General features: G+C 45.4%; 1 protein-coding gene across 2 annotated transcripts in view; it reads right to left on the bottom strand.

Annotated features, from left to right (window-relative positions):
* Positions 1-7,210: 7,210 nt before the first annotated feature.
* Positions 7,211-20,374, bottom strand: part of BOK (BCL2 family apoptosis regulator BOK) — a 28,009-nt gene continuing 14,845 nt past the window's right edge. For both annotated transcript variants that reach the window (XM_007669104.3, XM_007669119.3), the window contains exons 4-5: positions 13,447-13,610; positions 7,211-7,807 (exon numbers count right to left, since the gene is read on the bottom strand). In XM_007669104.3, the coding sequence (XP_007667294.1) occupies positions 7,682-7,807; positions 13,447-13,610 (290 nt within the window). In that variant the 3' untranslated portion in view covers positions 7,211-7,681. The remainder of the gene's footprint in view (positions 7,808-13,446; positions 13,611-20,374) is intronic.

Below are 20,374 nucleotides of genomic sequence, written 5' to 3'. Positions count from 1 at the left end.
AAGTGGGTGAGGAGGAAGTGAAGAACTGATTGATTTAGTTTCTGCTTGATGAAGAAAGGAATGGGCAATTGGAGATTTTTGAGGAATTGGAAATGTGTGCAGAATGATGTTTTAGAAAATGATCCAGGAAGCAGAGAGGAGGGAGATTGGAAGCAGTCAATCAGTCAATCAATCAATGGTATTTATGAAGTGCAGACTTTGTACAAAGCACTGAACTAATCACTTAGGAGAATAAAATAAAATACAGTTGGAAGAGACAATCCCTCCCCTCGTGGAGCTTGCAAACTAAGCAGTAGTCAAGTCAGTACATTTGTTAATCTGTATTCATAGGTGGAGTTAATGCCAAACATACTATATTCGTGAAAATTCTGTATTGGATATATGTTCAGTGAGAATCATTGCATAGAAGGAATGAGAATCCTGTTAAACTCTTGTTCAAAATTTGTTCAACTTTAATAATCCTGATATTTTTTACATGAAAAAAGTAAGATTGGATAGTAGTGATATAAATAGTGTAGTTTCAGAGATTTGTTTCTTTAGTAATGGAGTTCCTGCTTGGATGTGGGAAGATGGCAAATGAAGAAGCCAGAAACTGGTGGGCGAGAGATTCTCCGATTGTTCTCGTCCCTATTCTTTTCTGAGAGTTCAGACTAACAGAAAGGCCTCCTTGGAGTTTCTGAAAAGTCTTTGTGGAAGAACCCTAATTTGGTCTTATCTTTATTGATCAGGAAGCTGAAACACTGCTCTACAAACACTAGAAGTAAAACTGATTTTAAACGGTCCTCATGCGATTAACCCTTTAAGTTTTAGAACAAGTTGGACGGAAAATCCTGCAATAACTCTCCTTTGTACCCTTGGATTGTGAGCCCTTTAAGGGCCAGAGACCATGTTTAATTCTCATTTCCTTATACTTTCCTAAGGCTTAGCACAGTGCACAGTTAGTACTTAGTAAATACTATTACTACTACTCTGAAGTGTTAAAAGGCAGAAAGCAATGCCTGACGTCCCCGTGCTTTCTACTCAGTGATAGATGCTATGCATGCTTTTGTATCCCAAGAGATTTGCTGAAAAAACAGATTTAGGAAATGAACTAGAGACAACTTTTGTTATTTTCACCAACAGGGCCAATCCAAACCAAAAAGGAAAAACCAAAGGAAACTTTAAGAGGAGAGACATGTGGAAATCTGCACAGCTTCTTCTCTTTTCAGATTTGGGCGTTAACACTCGCCAGTAAGGTATAGGTTTGGTTTTCCAACCAGTAGCCCTATTTTATTTTTCCCAACTGCTCAGTACAGTGCTCTGGACACATAAACAATTAATGAACACCAGTGATGGGTAGTAACTTGCATAGAGAGAGCCAGCGCCTAGTATTCTACAACAGCTCGGCCTAGTGGATAGAACATGGGCCTGGGAGTCAGGAGGACCTGGGTTTTAATCCCGGCTCTGCCACTTGTCACTTGTGTGAACTTGGGCAAGTCACTTGACTTCTCTGTGCTTCAGTTACCTGCAACGTGGGGATTAAGACTATGAGCTCTATGTGGGACAGGGGCTGTGTCCAACTCAGTTATATCTACCCCAGCGCTTAGTAATGTGCCTGGCACATAGTAAGCACTTAACAAACACCATTATATAAAAAAAAAATTAACATGGCTTGGCAAACTCCTGTGCCAAAGAGAAACCTTTCGCAGTTGGCTTGCAAAGAGCAATCATTTAAACAAAAGGAGACGATGTCAAAAAACAAGCACGATTTTATCTCTGATTCTTTACATTTGGGAAGGGACATTGGTGGACACCACGGTTATAAAACCCAGTGCCTGCTATCTCACCCCTCCCCTCCTCCTGTGCCTGGGCCACCACTTTGCTGCTCCAGATCCAGCACGCATGGGGTTCATCTTTTTCTCCAGCACAGTGGGGATTGTGATAATTGTGCACAGTGCCTGGCACAGGGGTGGCTCTTGCTTCCAGCCCTGGTCTACAGCACAGTATTGTTGCAATCTGTGTGCCCAGAGCCCAGCTAGGGGCTGTTCTCACCCCGGCACCTGTGAAGGGTGAGCAGCCCTAGTAGATAGATATTAATCAGGTCGGACACAGTCCCTGTCCCACTCTTTAAAGGCTCCAGCAATATTTAGTCAACAACCATCACACTGCCATGGGCTCTTTCCCCAAGTCTGTAAAATGAGAATTAAGACCATGAGCCCCAGGGGAGACATAGAGTGTGTCCAACCTGATTATCTTGCATCTACCTCACCGTTTAGTACAGTGTCCGGTACACAGACAGTGCTTAACAAATACCATTAGGAAAGAAAAGGGTCTTTCTGCCCTCCTCATCACTGATTCTGTCTTCTCCAATCCGCATCCCCTTATTACAGTAATTGGCCAAATCCTTTTGCGGATTATGTTCCCTTCTAATTTTACAAGGAAGAAATGATTCAAAGACTTCCGGGCAGTCTGGTGGCTAGAGAAGCCAAGCGTGGCTGGTGCCTCTGTGAGGAGAATAGTGCTCGGGATAAGTTTTTATAAGTCCTCTTTTTAAGAACACTCTGCCTCTGGGAAGACTCAGGCTGCTACTGGAGTTAGGGACACCCATTCGGAAAGCAGCCCTTTATTGACCTCTTGGTTCCTTACGAGGCAGCAGCTGGTTTTGACAGCACCCATGGGCTTTTCATTCAATGTAGGCTAAGGCTAGAGCCCAGAAAATGTGCCCAGCTACCTTTAATAATAATGATGGTATTTGTTAAGTGCCTACTACGTGCCAAGCACTGTTCTAAGCTCAGGGATGAATACAAGCAAATTGAGTTGGACACAGTCCCTATCCCATGTTGGGCTTCCAGTCTCAATCCCCATTTGACAGATGAGATAACTGAGGCACAGAAAAGTGAAGTGACTTGCCTAATGTCACACAGCAGACAAGTACCTTTACATTTTTTTAATAGTATTTGTATAGTGCTTGCTATATGCCAGATGCTGTATTAAACTCTGGGTAGATACAAGATAATTAGGTTGAATATAGTCCGTGTCCCACATGGGGTTCACAGTCTTAATCTCCATTTCACAGATGATAATAATAATAATAATAATTGTGGTTTTTGTTAAGCACTTACTATGTGCTGAGCACTGCTCTAAGTGCTGTGGTAGATGCAAGATAATCAGGTTGTCCCATGTGGGGCTCACAGTCTCAATCCCCATTTTACTGATGAAATAACTGAGGCATAGAGAAGTTAAGTGACTTGCCCAAGGTCACATAGCAGATGAGTGGCGGAGCCGGGATTAAAACCTAAGTCCTTCTGACTCCCAGGTCCATGCTCTACCCCCTAGACCATGCTGCTTCTCTAGCACAGTCTAGCTAACAAACAGGAAACAGCATTTTCTGTTTACATGTGAGCAGTAAAGCCAGCATTAATAATACTAATAATAATGATAATTATACTAGTGCTTCTTGTTAAATGCATACTGTATAACAAACATTGTGCTAAAAACCAGCGTAGAAATGATACAATCAAATCAGACATATTCCCTGTCCCACAAGGGGACCTGGAGGACATAGAGAGATATAGTCTCTGTTCCACCGAACTCTTTTATCTTCCCACCCAAAACCTGTCCTTCTCCTGACTTTCCCATCACTGTAGCTCTCACCACCATTCTTCCTGTCTCACAGGTCTGTGACCTTGGTATTATCCTTGACTCCTCTCTCTCATTCAACCCACATATTTTAATCCGTAACTAAATCCTGTCAGTTCGACCTTCACAGCTTGGCTAAAATTCATTCTTTCCTCTCCAACCAAAATGCTACCACATTAATCTAAGCACCTATCCTATCCCGCTTTGATTACTATATCAGCCTCCTTGCTGACCTCCCTGCTTCCTGTCTCTCCCCACTCCAGACCATACTTCACTCTGCTGCCCGGATCATTTTTCTACAAAAATGTTCAGGCCATGCTTCCCCACTGAAGAACCTCCAGTGATTGTCCATCCACCTCTGCATCAAACAGAAACTCCTCCTTACCATTAGCTTTAAAGCACTTAATCACCTTGCCACCTCTTACATCACTTCACTACTCTCCTCCTACAACCCCAGTCTGCACATTTTGCTCCTCTAATGCTAACCTTCTCACTGCGCCCCAGTCTCATCTATCTTGCCACCAACCTCTTGCCCACGTCCTGTCTCTGGTCTGGAATGCCCTCCTTCTTGATATCTGACAGATAATTACTCTCCCCATCTTCAAAGCCTTTCTGAAGGCACATCTCCTCCAAGAGGCCTTCCCTAAGCCCTCCTTTCCTCTTCTCCCCCTCCCTTCTGCATCACCCTGATTTGCTCCCTCTATTCATCCCCCCTCCCAGCCCCACAGCACTTATGCACATACCTGTAATTTTTTTTTATTATGTCTGTCTCTCCTTCTATAATGTAAGCTCACTATGGGGAGGGAATCTGTCTGTTATAGTGTAGTCTCCCAAGTGCCTAGTACAGTGCTCTGCACACAGTAAGCGCTCAATAGATATGACTGACTGACATGAGGCTCACAGTCTAAGATGGAAGGAGATCAGGCACTGAAGTCCCATTGATAGATAAGGAAACTGAGAAGTTAAGTGACTGGCCCTAGGTCCCACAGCAGGAAAGTGACGGAACTGGGATTAGAACCCAGGTCTCCTGATTCTCAGGCCTGTGATCTTTACACTAGGCTTGAACTCTTTGGAGGCGGCAGAAGCTGGCAAAAACACTAGCCTACCTTGTGACAGTCAGAAATGTGCTGATCCTTTTAGGGAAGAAGCTTCAAGAAAAATGGGATAGCAAAAGGGGAAATTTGGAAACCATGCTAGCACTGAAGTGAGCAAATGAAACCATTCAACGGAGGATGATCTTTCCATGTGAATAACATGGCTTCACTGATGCTGTCCTTTCAAGATTTTCCTCTTACCTCTTTGGCTGTTCCTCTCAGTATCTTTCACTGGTTCCTTTTCTGCAACCTTTTCCCTAAATGTGGGAGTCTCTCAAGACTCAATTTTGAACCTCTTCTATTCTTTATCTATACCCGGGAACGTTCTGCCTCCTCATATTCAACAGACAATTACTCTCCTTCCCTTCAAAGCCTTCTTGAAGGCACATCTCCAAGAGGCCCTCCTTGGCTAAGCCCTCCTTTCCACTTCTCCCACTCCCTTTTGCATCACTCTGATTTGCTCCCTTTATTCATCCCCCTGCCCAGCCCCGCAGCATTTATGTACATATCTGTTTTATTCAATATCTGTCTCTCCCTCTAGTCTGTAAGCTCACTGTGCTTAGGGAATATGTCTGTTTACTGTTATGTTGTACTCTCCCAAGCACTTAATACAGTGCCCTGCACACAGTAAGCACTCAATAAATACAATTGACTATCATCTTTATGTGGATGATTCCCCAATCTACCCCCTTCAGCCCTGACTTCTCTCCTCTGCAGTCTCTCATTACTGCCTGTCTTTAGGACAGCTCTACTTGGATGTCCCAATGGCACCTTAAACTTAACGTGTCCAAAACAGAACTCTTTATCTTCCCACCCAAACCCTGTCCTCCCCCAATGCTACCATCCTTCCTGTCTCACAAGCCACATAACATGGGCATTATCCCAATTCATTCCTTTTATTCAACCCACACATTTAATCTGCTACCTAATTCTGTCAGTTCTACTTTTATAACATCACTAAAATCTGCCATTTTCTTTCCATCCAAACTGTTGCCATGCTGATCCAAGCACTTATCCTATCCCATCTTGATTACTGCATCAGCCTCCTTGCTGACCTCCCTGCCTCCTTTCTCTTTTCAGTCACACTTCCATGCAGGGGTAGAATATCATCAGTAGGGTCCTTTCCAAAGCAGAAGGACAACGGATATATATGAAACTAGACCTCCAGAAAGAAAATAGTTTAAAAAAGCAAACCAGACCACATTTTTAATAGCCGATTGCTGTTTATTAGTTCTTGGTAATTCAACATAAAATTTCAAACTCTACTGTTTCCCGAAGATAAACTATTAATGCTTTATCTCTGACTTCAGAAATGTCACATTTTCTTCTATTTGTTCTTCCTCCTTAAATTTGACAAGCTGATTTCATTTTCCTTTTTAATCTGGGAAAACATGTATTACTAGGTTGTAACTAGAAATTAATTTTATCCACAGTTGATACAATGTCCATCAGAATAGGATTTTTGTTTTTGTTTTTTTTTCTTTCTCCCGCTTGGCAAAATGGCTTTGACCTAGCAAGTGTCCATTTAAAAATCCCACTTCCATAAGTGGGTTTGTTGCTTAAAATCTTATTCAGCGCTCCCCACCCATCGTCCAAATTAAGCTCTGCTGGAGTTCATTCACTCATTCAATCGTATTTAGTGAGTGCTTACTGTGTGCAGAGCACTCTCTCTCTCCTCTTATTTCACCAATGAGAGACAAACATTCCTGGCTGGGATTCTTCTGGTGAGATGAACAGCCTTCCCCAGCTTGCGCTGAAGTCTACTTTCAGAACAGGCTGGTGTATAACAACAATACTAATAAAAAAAATAATAATTGTAGTTTTTGTTAAGCGCTTACCATGTGCCAAACCCTGAACTAAGGGCTAGGGTAGATGCATAATAAACAGAATGGATCCAAATGGAGTCTTCTAATAATAATGTTGGTATTTAAGTGCTTACTATGTGCAGAGCACTGTTCTAAGTGCTGGGGTAGATACAGGGTAATCAGGTTGTCCCACGTGAGGCTCATAGTATTAATCCCCATTTTATAGATGAGGTAACTGAAGCACAGAGAAGTTAAGTGACTTACCCAAGGTCACACAGCTGACAAGTGGCAGATCTGGATTCAAACCCATGACCTCTGACTCCCAAGCCCGTGCTCTTTCCACTGAGCCACGCTGCTTCTGCCATCTCTGCTCTACGCACAACCTTATCCATATGAAATGGCTTTAGAGTTGTTGGGGATTTTTTTTTTGTTTTGTTTTAGAAGGCCTGGTTACTGACCACTGGCTGCTTTTAGAAAAAGGAGAAAAGTAATGTCGTGATAAAGGGAATTCCAGAAAGTGGGAAACATTCCAAAATCTTAGAAGAAAGTGACACATACTATTTAAGTTTATGTGATTGTAAGCTCCTTGTGGTCAGGGAATGTGTCTACCAACTCTGTTATAATGTACTCCCCCAAGTGCTTAGTACAATGCTCTGCACACAGTAAGCAAATGCTCTGCACACAGTAAGCAGTGCTTAGTACAGTTTTGCTCACAGTAAGCACTCAATAAACAACTGAATGATTGTGATGAGTGAATATTTACTGTGTATCCTACACAAACCCCCTACAAATATACAAGCACACCCTAGAATGAAGGGGAAAGGCATTTGTATATTACTCATGAAGAAGCTTCCAAGGTAATGGTTTCCCTCCTCCACCCCCTCTCAAAGGTCTGGCCTTGGCTACTTTGCATTCACAGAGGAAAGATGAGTGAGAGGTGTCCTTTCAAGGTTAACTCCAGAGTAGAGATAAGCTTCCTGCTGCTGAAGTAAAAGACAACTTAGAATTAGGCAGAACTGCTCTCCGCTCAAGAGAGAAGAAAGAAATGTTCTTGTTTGTCTCAGCCTTGCTCCTTCTCTTCCTCGGGGTCATAAAAGGGTAAGGCGCATTGGCACCCGGAGCAGAAAAGGAGACTTGGCTTGTGACTTAAATGGGCTGTGTCGCTCATCTCTCCGGTAACAGCACAAAGAAGATGGCTTTCAGGAAGTGCCCAAAGCTGCAGACGGCCGCCACAAGCCAGTGGGAGCGCAGGCTGGGGTCCGTGTTCACCACACATTTCATTATGTCTGCCTGAAGCAAGAGAAAAACAGTGGGTTAGCAGCAAGCACGGCAGGAGGAGAATGATTCTATGGCAACTCTAACCATTGAAGGCTGAAGTAAGCTAGCCCATGACCACCTGCTTGCCATGTCTTGGGTGAGGGCAATATTAAAGCTTCTGAGGAGAGGGAGAGGAAGAGAGAGAGAGAGAGAACACCCCTCCTTCTCTCAGTCTCTCAGAAGTTCCTTTCAGACATCCCACCAGCCCTCCACTCTGTTTCTCTATAGTGGCTCCTCACAACAACATGAACAGCTGTGAATAGAAGCTCTGGCATTTCCACACCCCGCACATTGCTAAAGGCTGCCTGAGGCACCAGAACACCGTACAACGCTTATTCATTCTGTTGTGCAGAAACAAGCACAGGCGCCATCTTCAAAGATGAGCACTGACTTCCCACAGCTTGAACTGAGGGTGGGTCTTTTATGAATTTGGCTGAGGTGTCGACAAAAGAATTTTTTTCTTTTTAATCACCACCCACACACAGAGCCAAAAACCACACAAGCACTGCCTCTTCCCCTTCTCTTTCTGTTTATTTCCCCTCTCTTTCTGACCTTTCTTGGTTTAATAAGCAACAGCCACAAAAAGATACTCCCACAACTGCCCCAATGTTTCATTTCAGCTTCAAAGTGATTGGGTTCTTTGATCTTTTTCTTCTATTTTATTTTGCCAAACTAGCCCCCTTACTTGAATCCTTAATTGCATGAGCTTTGTTGGAGAAAATATATACACTAGCAGAGTTGACAAATTCCTAAAAAATGGTCTGTCAGGTCCCTTGAAGGGAGAAATTCAAGTTGAGGAACAGTATGGCCTAGTGTACAGAACATGGGCCTAGGAGTCAGAAGGACCTGGGTTCTAACCTCTACTCCACCACATCTGCTATGTGACCTTGGGCAAGTCACTTAACTTCTCTGTACCTCATTTACCTCATCTGTAAAATGGGGATTAAGACTGTGAGCCTCATGTGGGACAGAGTCTGTGCCCAACCTGAATAGCTTGTATCGACCTCAGCCCTTAGTACAACGCCTGGCATGTAATAAGCGCTTAACAATTACCATTTAAAAAAATGGTTCAGAGCTGGGCTGTGGAGGCAATCTCTTTCAGAATGGAACAAACTGTGAGGGCCGGGGGGAATGAGACGAAGAGGAAATGGGGAGGTCAAAGGGGTTACTAGCACTGACATAAAGAATGGCCAAAGATATTTTCCATGAGAATCTCTCCATTTGCCTGGAAATAGCCACCTCTTGGGAAGCTTCCTTGCTTGATCCACTGAGGGCTGGATACCAATTATAAATATAGATAGAAAGAAAATACAAGCAGATATTATTCCAAATCATCTTGGGGGTTTGGAACCGTGATATTGCCATTTAGAATACTTAGGAGGGATTCCCAGTTTAACAGACTCGGGTCAGGGAGGAGGGTGGGATGGAGAGGTGGGAGCTGAAGTCTAGCGTTCTTGTGTTTGGTAGCAGCTCTTTGTCCGAATTAAGGGATTCCTAGAAGATATGGGAGGGACTCCAGGGGGAGTCTCCCATGGCTCAAATCACCCTTTTACCGGTGAACTTTTTTCAAGAATTCACAGAAACACACTCCACACAATAAAACTGAAGAGGTAATAAAAACATAATATAAAATCAAATACTCAGAGGCAGAGGTTTCTGCCATAGAGAGAGACACAAATGTGAATTCTTCTCTGTCATGAAGCATGAGCACAGAGAGAAGTGAGGAGAGGCAGAAGGCCTCACCAACATGAGGGCCCAGAAGGTCTACATTCTTCCTGGCCTCCTCCAAACCCTCATGTACTAGAAAAGGATTAATTAAAATGTTTTGAAATGTTCTTCCTCAGTGCAGCTTTGTTGACTAAGGAGAATGGGTCTCCCCAAGTTTTTGGACTCCATCCCAATTGTGTAATGCTAATAATTATAATAATAGTTTTTGTTTAAGCTCCTATTATGTACGAAGCACTGTCTTCAGCACTGGGTTAAATTCCAGATAAGCAGGTCAGACACAGTCCCTATCCCACATGGGGCTCACAGCCTAAGTGGGAGGGAGAACAGAGTGGCTTAGTGAAAAGAGCACCAGCCTGGGAGTTAGAGGATTCTGATTTTGCATTGCCACTCGTCTGCTGTGTGACCTTGGGCAAGTCACGACTTCTCTGTGCCTCAGTTACCTCATCTGTAAAACAGGGGTTAAGTCTGTGAGCCCCATGTGGGACAGGGACTGTATCCAACTTATTTTGTATCTTAGAGTTCCAGGCACATAGTAAGTACTTAAATACATTTAAAAGAAGATATTTCATCCCCATTTTACAGAAGAGGAAATGGAGACTCGGAGAAGTTAAGCCACACCCACAGGCAGGTGGCAGAGCTAGGATTAGAACTCAGATCCCCTGACTTCCAGGCCCATGTGCTTTCCATTAGGGCCATGCTGCTAGCTCGAAAAGCTCACCCCTGACCCAACCCCTTCAAATCCCTAGATTGTGAGGGGTCTGGATCGATGATTTAATGTCCTCCCCTTAAGCTGGGCCATGCTGTCTCCTCAGGATCCTCTTGCCATTCAGGTCCTATGTGGCTGTAGGGGAGAAACAAGCTCAGGGGACGCAAGGGCTGGAAGCCAAATCCAACAGACTCGGGAGTGGGTCAGGCCGAAGATGAAAGATCCTCTGACCACAATGGCTCTTTCCTGGCCACAGTATAAGCAAGGGCAGAAAAACTAATGTAGGAAAGGGCAGCCTGGGAGGAATGACTGTAAGGAGAGAAACTAAGAGCGCTAGGGAGAAAGGCTGAGGCAGTGAGAGAGGACAGAAATCACTGCCTCATTCGGCAAAAAGCAGCATGGCCTACTGAAAAGACCACGGGTCTGGGAGTCAGGGGACCCGGGTCTTAATCCTCACTCTGTCACTTGTCTGCTGTGTGACCTTGGGCAAGTCACTTCACTTCTCTGTGCCTCAGTTACCTCATCTGTAAAACGGGGATTAAGACTATGAGTCTCATTTGTGATAGAGACTGTGCCCAACCTGATTATCTTGTAATAAAAATAATAATAATAATGATGGCATTTGTTAAGTGCTTACTATGTGCGAAGCACTGTTCTAAGCGCTGGGGGGAATACAAGGTGATCAGGTTCCATCCCAGCACTTAGAACAGTGCCCGGCACATAGTAAGCTTTTAACAAATACCATGAAAACCCCATGTTCTTTAACCCAGGCTCCAGTCACCTAATCCCCCCATCGTGGGGTTGTGCGGCACTTCCTCGGTGGCCCTGGCTCATACTTACTCTTACCAAGGGCTAGAGAGTCATAACTGGTAGTCAAGGACCAAAAAACCAAGGAGGAGGAGGAGGAGGAGGAGAAAAATAAGGCAGTGGGGAATTCTCTAGCAGAAATCCCATCTCCTTAGCTGAAAATTGGGATTCCTTGCAGGAGTGGGGCAGAGCAGAGCTATCTGAGACAAAGGAAGAGAAAGAATGGGGAAAAGAGGGGAGGGAAATAAAGCACAGCCAGGAAAATAAATGTGTCCAAACTGCCAACCCATCAACAATGTCACTGATCTTCCTCTTTCCCCAAAAAGGGGGGACACTGATGGTAAGGCAAACAAAAGCAAGAGTCCTTGTGACTCACTTGGTAATAATCAGTTCTCCCAAGAAGCAAGTGGGCAAGGCCAGCCTTGCTCGCTCAAACCTCACCCTCGCTTACGTGGGGTGCTTTCTAGTGTTTGGGGCTAGGGCACCTCCTTTTGCTTCACCAGGTCTCTCAGGGAGAAGTGACTGGGTGAGGTGGTTTCTCTCACCACTTCTCTTCTGGCACAGAAGTGCCGGTTCCTGCCATCTATCCTTTGCTGGCAGTGCCCAGGGAATCCTGCCCACTGGAAGAGAAGGCCCAGAGGTAAGTAACCCTACCATACAAGGGCAGATAATCCTCTGTGAGCAATGAGAAATCCTGCTCACTGAGGGTGCGGCTTGAAGAGGAGTGCCACCAGGCCCTGCCCTACTTCCCAGCATCCTCTCGGTAGCCTCAGTCAGACGGCAGGATCAGGAAGCCTCCCTCCCACCTCTCCCTGAAGGCTTTTCGAGAACCTGGATCAGGTCCACCTCCACCTCCTCCCTGACTCCCAAAGGCAGCAAGGAGAGGATTTCAGGGAATCAAGCTACCCCCACTGTAGATGAATTATGGGGAGGGTTGTCATTCTTCAGGTAAAAGACTTGGAAGCCTCCAGAATTTCTGGTGGTTCTGCCCTTAAAAGTGGTCTTCAAAGACTGCCGCATCTGTCCCCCAAAAGCCTTGATTTGGATCATCTGCTAATATTTTTCAATTGTGTGACTGTCATAGACAGTCTAGCTCATTGTGGGCAGGGATGGTCTCTCTTTATTGCTGTAATGTACTTCCCCACGTACATAGTACAGTGCTCTGCACATAGTAAGTGCTCAATAAATACAACTGAATTGAATTGACAGCATGTACATATAACCTGAGAGCTCAGCACAAGCCTAACAATTGCCAGAAAGTACCCTGAAGTTATCCTCTAGTTGAACATGACTCGGGCAGTATCAATCAATCAATAATCAATCAATCGTATTTATTGAGTGCTTACTGTGTGTGGAGCACTGTACTAAGCACTTGGGAGAGTTGGTAGAGAGCAAACAGCGTCTACCAGATAGAAGTTCGCCTACAGTGAACTTATGGTCTAGAGGGGGAGTCAGACATAATAATAAATAATCGGCATGTACACAAGTGCTCTGAGACTGAATATTAAACTGACTTGCAAGACGGAGACTGAGTATTAAACTGACTTGCAAGACTGTACCAAAGCTTTGAGGTGGAAAAAAGTCGATTTTCAAATCCCTGCTTTATCCTACCCATTTTGGGCCTGAAAAATGGAGGATTAACAAGTGCAGCATGGACAGAAGTGACTGGCAGAAATCTCTTCAGAAGGCTGGAGGCAGGTGGTGGAGAAGAGGATGGGAAGGGAAGGGACATAAGGATTAAGGAAGATGTTAGACACCCGAGCAAGGAAGCTCATGCCAATCAATCAATCAATGGTATTTATTGAGCACTTACCATGCGCAGAACACTGTAATAAGCACTTGGGGGAGTATAATATGACAGATTTGGTAGATACATTCTCTGCCCACAACAAATTTATAGTCTAGAGCGAAGTCCCAGCCGCTCAGTCCCTGCCACCCAACTACAGCCTCCACACATACCAGAGCTCCGACTGAGGGGAATGTGATCCCCCTCCTGTCCCAGCTGCTGTACTAATTTGCTTGTATCTGCCCCACTGCTTAGTATAGTGCTGGTGCATAGTAAGTGCTTAACAAATACTATCATCATTATTATTATTATTATTACCATCAAAGGGGTACCACTGAGATGGAAAACTGCCTCCCTACAGGACATATCTACAAGCTTGCATTCCAGTTCCAGGACCCATTCTGGACTAAGAAATTTGCCAGGTCAAGCGAGGGTCACGTCAGCCAGATGCCAGCTGTCCCCTACCCTCGCCCCCACTCTTACCACTCAAAATTTCAGCAAAATCAAGGGGTGAGGGTGGTGGTGGAGTTTATTTCCAACAAAAACCTAAAACCACGCTTCATCCCCACCTCCAGGGCTCCTTACCCATCCTCCTCGCCTCTTCAGCCACGTCACCAGGGTCTTTCGCACAAACTCTCCCAGGCAGTCCACGATGGTGTGCACCATTGCTGGCTGACCCTGCTTCACACAATCCACAGCCAGCCCGGCAGCCACAGCATAGAGGGACACCACTTTACCCCATGTTATCCCTGCGAGGAATGGAAATTGACACTTAGATAGGCCTTCAAAAGCATCAACCAATCATTTTTTTTGGTGCTTGCTGTGGGCAGAACACCGTACTAAGCGCTAGAAAGAGTACAATATAACAATATAACAGACACATTCCTGGCCCACAAAAAGCTTACAGTCTGGAGGGGGAGACAGACATTAATATAAATAAATAAATTACGGATAGGTAAGTAAGTACTGTAGGTCTGGGAGGGAGGATGAATAAGGGAGCAAGTCAGGGTGTCGCAGAAGGGAATGGAAGAAAAGGAAAAGAGGGCTTAGAGGAAGTCTCTTGGAGGAGGAGATGTGCCTTCAATAAGGCTTTGAAGGGGGTTTGGGGAGAGTCATTGTCTGTCAGATATGAAGAGGGAAGCCATTCCAAGCCAGAGGGAGGGAGAGAGGGAGGCTTAAGGGAGCAGGATGGAGGGTCCTCGGAGCTGCCTGTAGATCCAACGGAGAAATAGCGTGACCCTTGTAGAGAGAGCAAGGAGCTGGGAGTCAGGAGACTTAGTCTTTAATCTCAGCTCTCCCACTCGCCTGCTGTGTGACCTTGGGCATGTCACTTGACTTTTCTGTGCTTCAGTTTCCTCGTCTATAAAATGGAGCTAAAAATATCCGTTCTCTCCATCCCTTTGACTGTGAGCCCCATGGGGGACAGGGATTGTGTCAGCTCTGCTTATATTGCATCTATCCCAGCACCTGGCAAACAGTAAGCACTTGACAGATACCACACTCGGTTATCCAGCTCCCCTTCTCTCTGACTTGGGCTGCACAGAAAAGCCCTATGGTTTTGGGTAGCTTCCACAACCCAGCACTCAAATTAACTGGCCCCATCCAGGATATGTGGGGGTCAAACCATAGGTCACCTCTGAGCCTGAGCAATTCTCCCACAGGTGGATCAGTTCTAGACCTCTCTGCCATAAGGAGTTTCAGGATATTCTCCTCCCAGGGGACCCTCTAAGGTTAGCCTCAGTGGACTTTAACCAGAGTGGGTCCCCCGGGCTCAACCCAGCCCAATCCCAAAGACTCCCCAGGCTCAGGACTTGAGCCCAACAGTTCCTAATGAGCAAGAGGAGGGCACGCTATGACCATTGGGCAGCCTTCCCCGCCGCTGATTCCTGGCAAACAACAATTACTGAACAGGCCAGGATGTTCTGGCACTCCTTGAAGTCTTATACAATGGCCTCGGGTTCAGCCGGGCCCAGGATTTGAAATGTTTTTAGGGGAATCTGGAGTTCTGTATCTTTCCTCTTGAAGGCCTTTAATATTGGTCACAACCTTGAGTAACAGTGTGGCCTAGTGCAAAAAAGCACAGACCTGGGAGTCCATGGACCTGGGTTCTAATCCCCATGCTGCCACTGTATAACCTTGGGCAAGTCACTTAACTTCTCCGGGCCTCAGTTTCCTCATATGTAAGCAGAGGACTAATTATCTGTTCTCCCTCCCCCTTAAGCTGTGACCCTGTTGTAGGCAGGGAACGTATCTTCCAACTCTGTCATATTGTACTCTCCCAAGGACTTAGTACAGTATTCTGCTCACATTAAGGCGCTCAATAAATACAACTGATTGATCGAATGAGCCCCATGTGAGCCAGGGACTGTATTCAATCTGATTAGCTTGTATCTACCCCCGTGGTGGCTTAGCACAAATACCACCATTCCTTTAGAGGGTTAGCTCTTTCAGGGAAGGAAATTTATTTCTTGTACATTCTAGAGAGTGTGCCTAATGAATGCAGGCAGACCTTTGGGAAAATTCAGTGTTAATGGATAATGACAGATAGGAAGGAAGGTTCAAGTTTCCCTTTCAAACACGCAGGCTGATTGGGTGGACTCAGCCCACCTCCATCCCACCGGCCCTGGAGGACATCTTTTTCCTAGTCCAGCAGATCTCTTCATCTGGCTGCTGCCCAACATAACTCCTGACAGTATCACACTAAACCTCAGCTGACTTTGGCACCTCTCACATTTGAGTGGGGCCAAATGGGAGATGAAGGAAGGTGTTTGCCTGAGCCAGAGATCTGGCATGGGGGTACAGAGTGCCTGCAAAGTGCTCTCAGGATATCCTTTGGAGAGGTGGGCACAAAAAAGTCAACCAGACCCCAGAAATCCCCAGTGTACCAGCCTGCCCCTACCCTGCATCTGGCTTTCTGTTACGAGCGCAGCCTCTAGGTAATTTTGGATAATCGGGAAAGAGATGCTAATCAGATCAGCGTGGCTTAGTGGATAGAGCATGGGTTTGGGAATCAGATGGACCTGGGTTCTAATCCTGAACACTTGTCTGCTGTGTGACTTTGGCCAATTCACTTCACTTCTTTAAGCCTCAGTTACCTCATCTGTAAAATGGGGATGAACAAGGTGAGCCCCATGTGGGACAGGGAGGGACTGTTGTGGGCAGGGATGGTCTCTTTTTATTTGCTGTATTGTACTTTCCAACCACTTAGTAAAGTGCTCTGCACACAGTAAGCTCTCAATAAATACAATTGAATGAACGAATGAACTAATTTGTATCTACCCCAGTGCTTAGAACAGTGCTTGGCACAAAATAAACACTTAACAAGTACTGTTATAATTATCACCATTCTGCAGTCCCTCTAGACCGTAAATTCATTATGGGTGGGGAATGTGTCTGTTTATTCTTATATTTTATTCTCCCAAGTACTTAGTACAGTGTTCTGCACACAATAAATGCTCAATACAACTGACTGACTCACAGCATTACTTTCTCCCTGAGCTACCAGAAGCAAGAGTCCCTGGAACTCCTCCCAGCTCCAACTATATCCCTACTTGGGTGGGCGTTCCTAGGGCGTCACTGCTCAACACAGGACAGGGTTAGATGTGCCCTTTCCCTTCACCCAAGCAGATGTGCAGCAAGTATCCTAAGAGATGCCACATCTCAGACTGTCCTGTGGAGAGGAGTGACACCTAGATTTTGGGTAGAACAGACCTCTCACGAGCCCGCACTACAAGATGTGCATTTAAGAACTCAAGTTTTACCCAAACAATAATAACAATAATTACAGTATTTGTTAAGCACTTACTATGTGCCAGGCATTGTACTAAGCGCTGGGGTGGATACAAGCAAATCGGGGTGGACACAGTCCTCATCCCACATGGGGCTCACAGTCTTAATCCCTATTTTGCAGATGAAGTAACTGAGGCCCAGCAATGTCAAGTGACTTCCCCAAGGGTACACAGCAGACAGGTGGCGGAGCTGGGACTAGAACCCAGGTTCTTCTGACTCCCAGGCCCATGGTCTATCCATAAATCCCAGTCTTCAGAATCAGGACCACTCTAGACCACAAAACTGGGAGAATTAGTTCCAGGCAGCAGGTCCTAGGAGGCTGTAAAAAGAAGCAGGAATCAGAAATAGGTAGAGTTTTATCCCAGATCCACTGGTGACCTACTGTCCCCCCCTCTCATTTTACAGTTCCTTCCTCACGAGAATGTAGGAGTGTCTAGATCCTGTTAAATGCGTCAGAATGTCAAAGCACCTACACACATATGCTGGCAGATTAGAGATCATCTTCTAATTGGGGCTGCAGCAGCGAGGGAAACTGTGAAAGCTTAAAAATGTATGGATGGGGTGGAGGGGGTTCGGAAGGGAAACGTTTTTGTTTAATGCACCGAAGCAGCGACAGAGAAATTCCTCGGCTCAAAACCGTTCCATTCTGAAATGCCTCTGATTAGGAAACAAACAAAATGAAGAAAAGCAACTGAGGGTTGTGGATAGAACCACTCTCACCTCAGCCTCCTGAGGGTTTGGTCATTATGGTGTGCTCTTGAGAGTTTAAAAGAGGGCTCTTCCCTGGCTGCTGCTTCTTTGCTGCTGCTGCCTGTGTCCCTGCTATTATATTTGGGCAAGGCGACCAGGTGGGAGAAGTGGACAAGCGCATGGGCCTGGGAGTCAGAGGACCTGGGTTCTAATCCCGGCTCTGCCACATGTCTGCTGTGTCACATTGGGCAAATTGCTTCACTTCTCTGGACTTGAGTTACCTCATCTGGAAAATGGGGATTAAGACTCCGAGCCCTATGTGGGACAGGAACTGTGTCCAACCCAATTTCCTTGCATCTACCCTAGCACTTAGTAAAGTGCCTGGAACATTGAAAGCACTTAACAAATACCACAGTTACTATTAGTAGTAGTAGTATTATTGTTATTATGGGATCTTGATGTGGGAAGCAGCAAGGCATCCCCAGCAATATTATTCCCTGCTTCCCCTGCCCATTGCACTTTCCCTAGGCTGGTAATTTCCTTTCCCAGTGGTACAGTTGCTGAATCAAATGGGAGAGCAAAACTGTATCCTGTGCAGCATGAAGGCAAAAGAAGGTTCGCCATTTGGGCCCCAAAACATCCAGGCCAGGCCTGTCTGCATCAGAATCTACAACATTTATCGAGCCCCTACCATTCACAAAGTGTTGTACTGGGAACAAAAGAAGTCAAAGGTAAGAGCCTTACCCATGAGGCACTTATCTATTGGAGGTAATGGAAAGAGAAGTCAGTAGCCATAAATCGATGCATATACCATCCTAAAGGATGAGAGATGAGGTCCAAATAAAAGATCCAAGTGAATAAATTTTTTAAAAAGATAAATATGTAAGCTATATGTAATACATAATTATGGTATTTGTTAAGCACTTACTATGTGCCAGACACTGTAGTAAGCACTGGGATGGATACACGATTTCCACGTGGGGCTCACAGTCTCAAACCCCATTTAAGCACTGGGATGGATACACGATTTCCACGTGGGGCTCACAGTCTCAAACCCCATTTTACAGCTGAGGTAACTGAGGCACAGAGAAGTGAGGTTAGTTGCCCAAGGTCACACAACAGACAAGCGGCAGAATCAGGATGAGAACCCGTGACATAAATATATGGTTTTGATGGGATAGCATGACTGGGAGAGTTAGGAGGGGGGACCACATCTATGATGCGTCCTTCGGATTGCTGTAGTCACCTTGTTTGTCTATCGATTTGGTCACTGGTGTTGAGGGTTGGTGTATTCCTCTAGACTATAACTCGTTGAGGGCAGGGAATAGATCTGTTAATTGTTATACTGTACTCTCCCAAGTGCTCAGCAGAGCTCTGCACACAGCACTCAATAAATACAATTAATATTTATGTTTGCTCCTGAGCTCATGTCATCTTTATATTAAGGTAAGGAATCAGATACAGTTCCCAGCCCACACAGTGTTCACAGTTTAAGTAGGGAGGAGAACGGGCATTGAATTCCCATTTTATACATAAGGGAACTGAGACAGAGAAAAGTTAAATGGCCTTCCCAAGGTCTCAAAACAGGCAAGTGGCACATCCGGATTCGAACCTAGTACTCCGACTCCCAGACCCGTGCTCTTTCCTCTAGGCCATGCTGCTTCTAACCTGATTATCCTGTATCATTACTTAGTACAATGCCGAGCACATACACATTTAACAGATACCACAATTTAATTCTTAAAGTGTTTTATACTAACTTCTTTTATTTTCTTTTGTCAGAAAATGAGTGTTTTTTCTGAGGAACTGCTTGTGTTATGGGGGAAATAATTTTGAAATACACTTTGGCTAGAGCAGAAACATCACAGGATGCCGGAGGAAACTTTTCATTAAAAAAGACTTGCACTTGAAATGCAGCCACATAAGGTTCAGAAAGGGTTTCTTGAAATATAGAAATTAGGTAGTTAGTAGCAAGGAGCATGGGAACCCTGAACTGACATGCATTTTGTAAAGAGAGGAAGTAGGAAGCTGTATTTACCATCCCTGCACTTAGCCCTGGACTTATGCTTCTCAGTCCAGCCAATCTAAATTTAAAACTGACAATTCCCTCTGAATGAGAAGCAGCACGGCCTGGTGAAAAGAGCAAGGGCCTGGGAGTCAGAGGGCCTAGGTTCTACTCCCAGCTCTGCCAATTGCTTGCTGTGTGACCTTGGGTAAGTCACTTTAACTTCTCGGTGTCTCAGCTCTCCTCTTCTCCCTCCTTCTTGGACTGTGAGCCTCATGCGGGATACAGACTGTGCCCAACCTTAATTAATTTGTATCTACCACAGAGCTTGGAACAGTGTTTGACACAAAGTAAGCACTTAACAGATACTTCCAAAAAAATGGTGACCACACAGTCCACAGCATTTCAAAGTCCCCAGAACTCTTCTCTCCGTTCTGTACCTTTGGGAGTAGAAGGAAGTGATGACCAGAATTGAAAACCACAGTGCCATGGGCTTCTTTTATTCTGAGAGGTTGACGGGGGCCCTGGGCTGCAGCCTGCTCAGCATTGGACGCTCGCAACTATAAACAGGATCTGGACCCTCAGGCCGGCAGGACCAGCCCCGAGGGCTAAGTCTGACGGAGGCTGGAATCTTTGTTGCTCATGGCCGCTATGCTCTACAAACATGGACCTCCTTCCCTAAATCTCCTCAGGAGCTCTATTCTCCCATTCAGTGAGCCCAGGTCTCTTAGAACAAGTGTTTGAAATACTAATGTTCCTTTTAAAGTAAATGTTCTGCTCATAAAAGGTGCTGGTACGACAACCCTGGAGACGGAAGTCTTCTGTTTACCCAACAAACCATGCATCCCACAGACACCAACACGGGCGGTTTGCGTCAGTGCAGGTTTCAAGGGCAGCTCTAAGTGTGGGGGGGGCACAACAGTTCCCCCCTTTATTCCCCCCCTTATCTGGGTCTGCAGAGAGCCATGGTGACTGCAGGGTGCTTTCTGAGACTTGGTCACCGGCCATGGATTGACCGATGCTACATGA

This window comes from Ornithorhynchus anatinus, chromosome 7, assembly GCF_004115215.2.
Source record: "Ornithorhynchus anatinus isolate Pmale09 chromosome 7, mOrnAna1.pri.v4, whole genome shotgun sequence".
NCBI classification, from domain to species: domain Eukaryota; kingdom Metazoa; phylum Chordata; class Mammalia; order Monotremata; family Ornithorhynchidae; genus Ornithorhynchus; species Ornithorhynchus anatinus.
The sequence above is the reverse complement of the archived record's forward strand: the minus strand, read 5'-3'. Positions and strand labels throughout refer to the sequence as shown.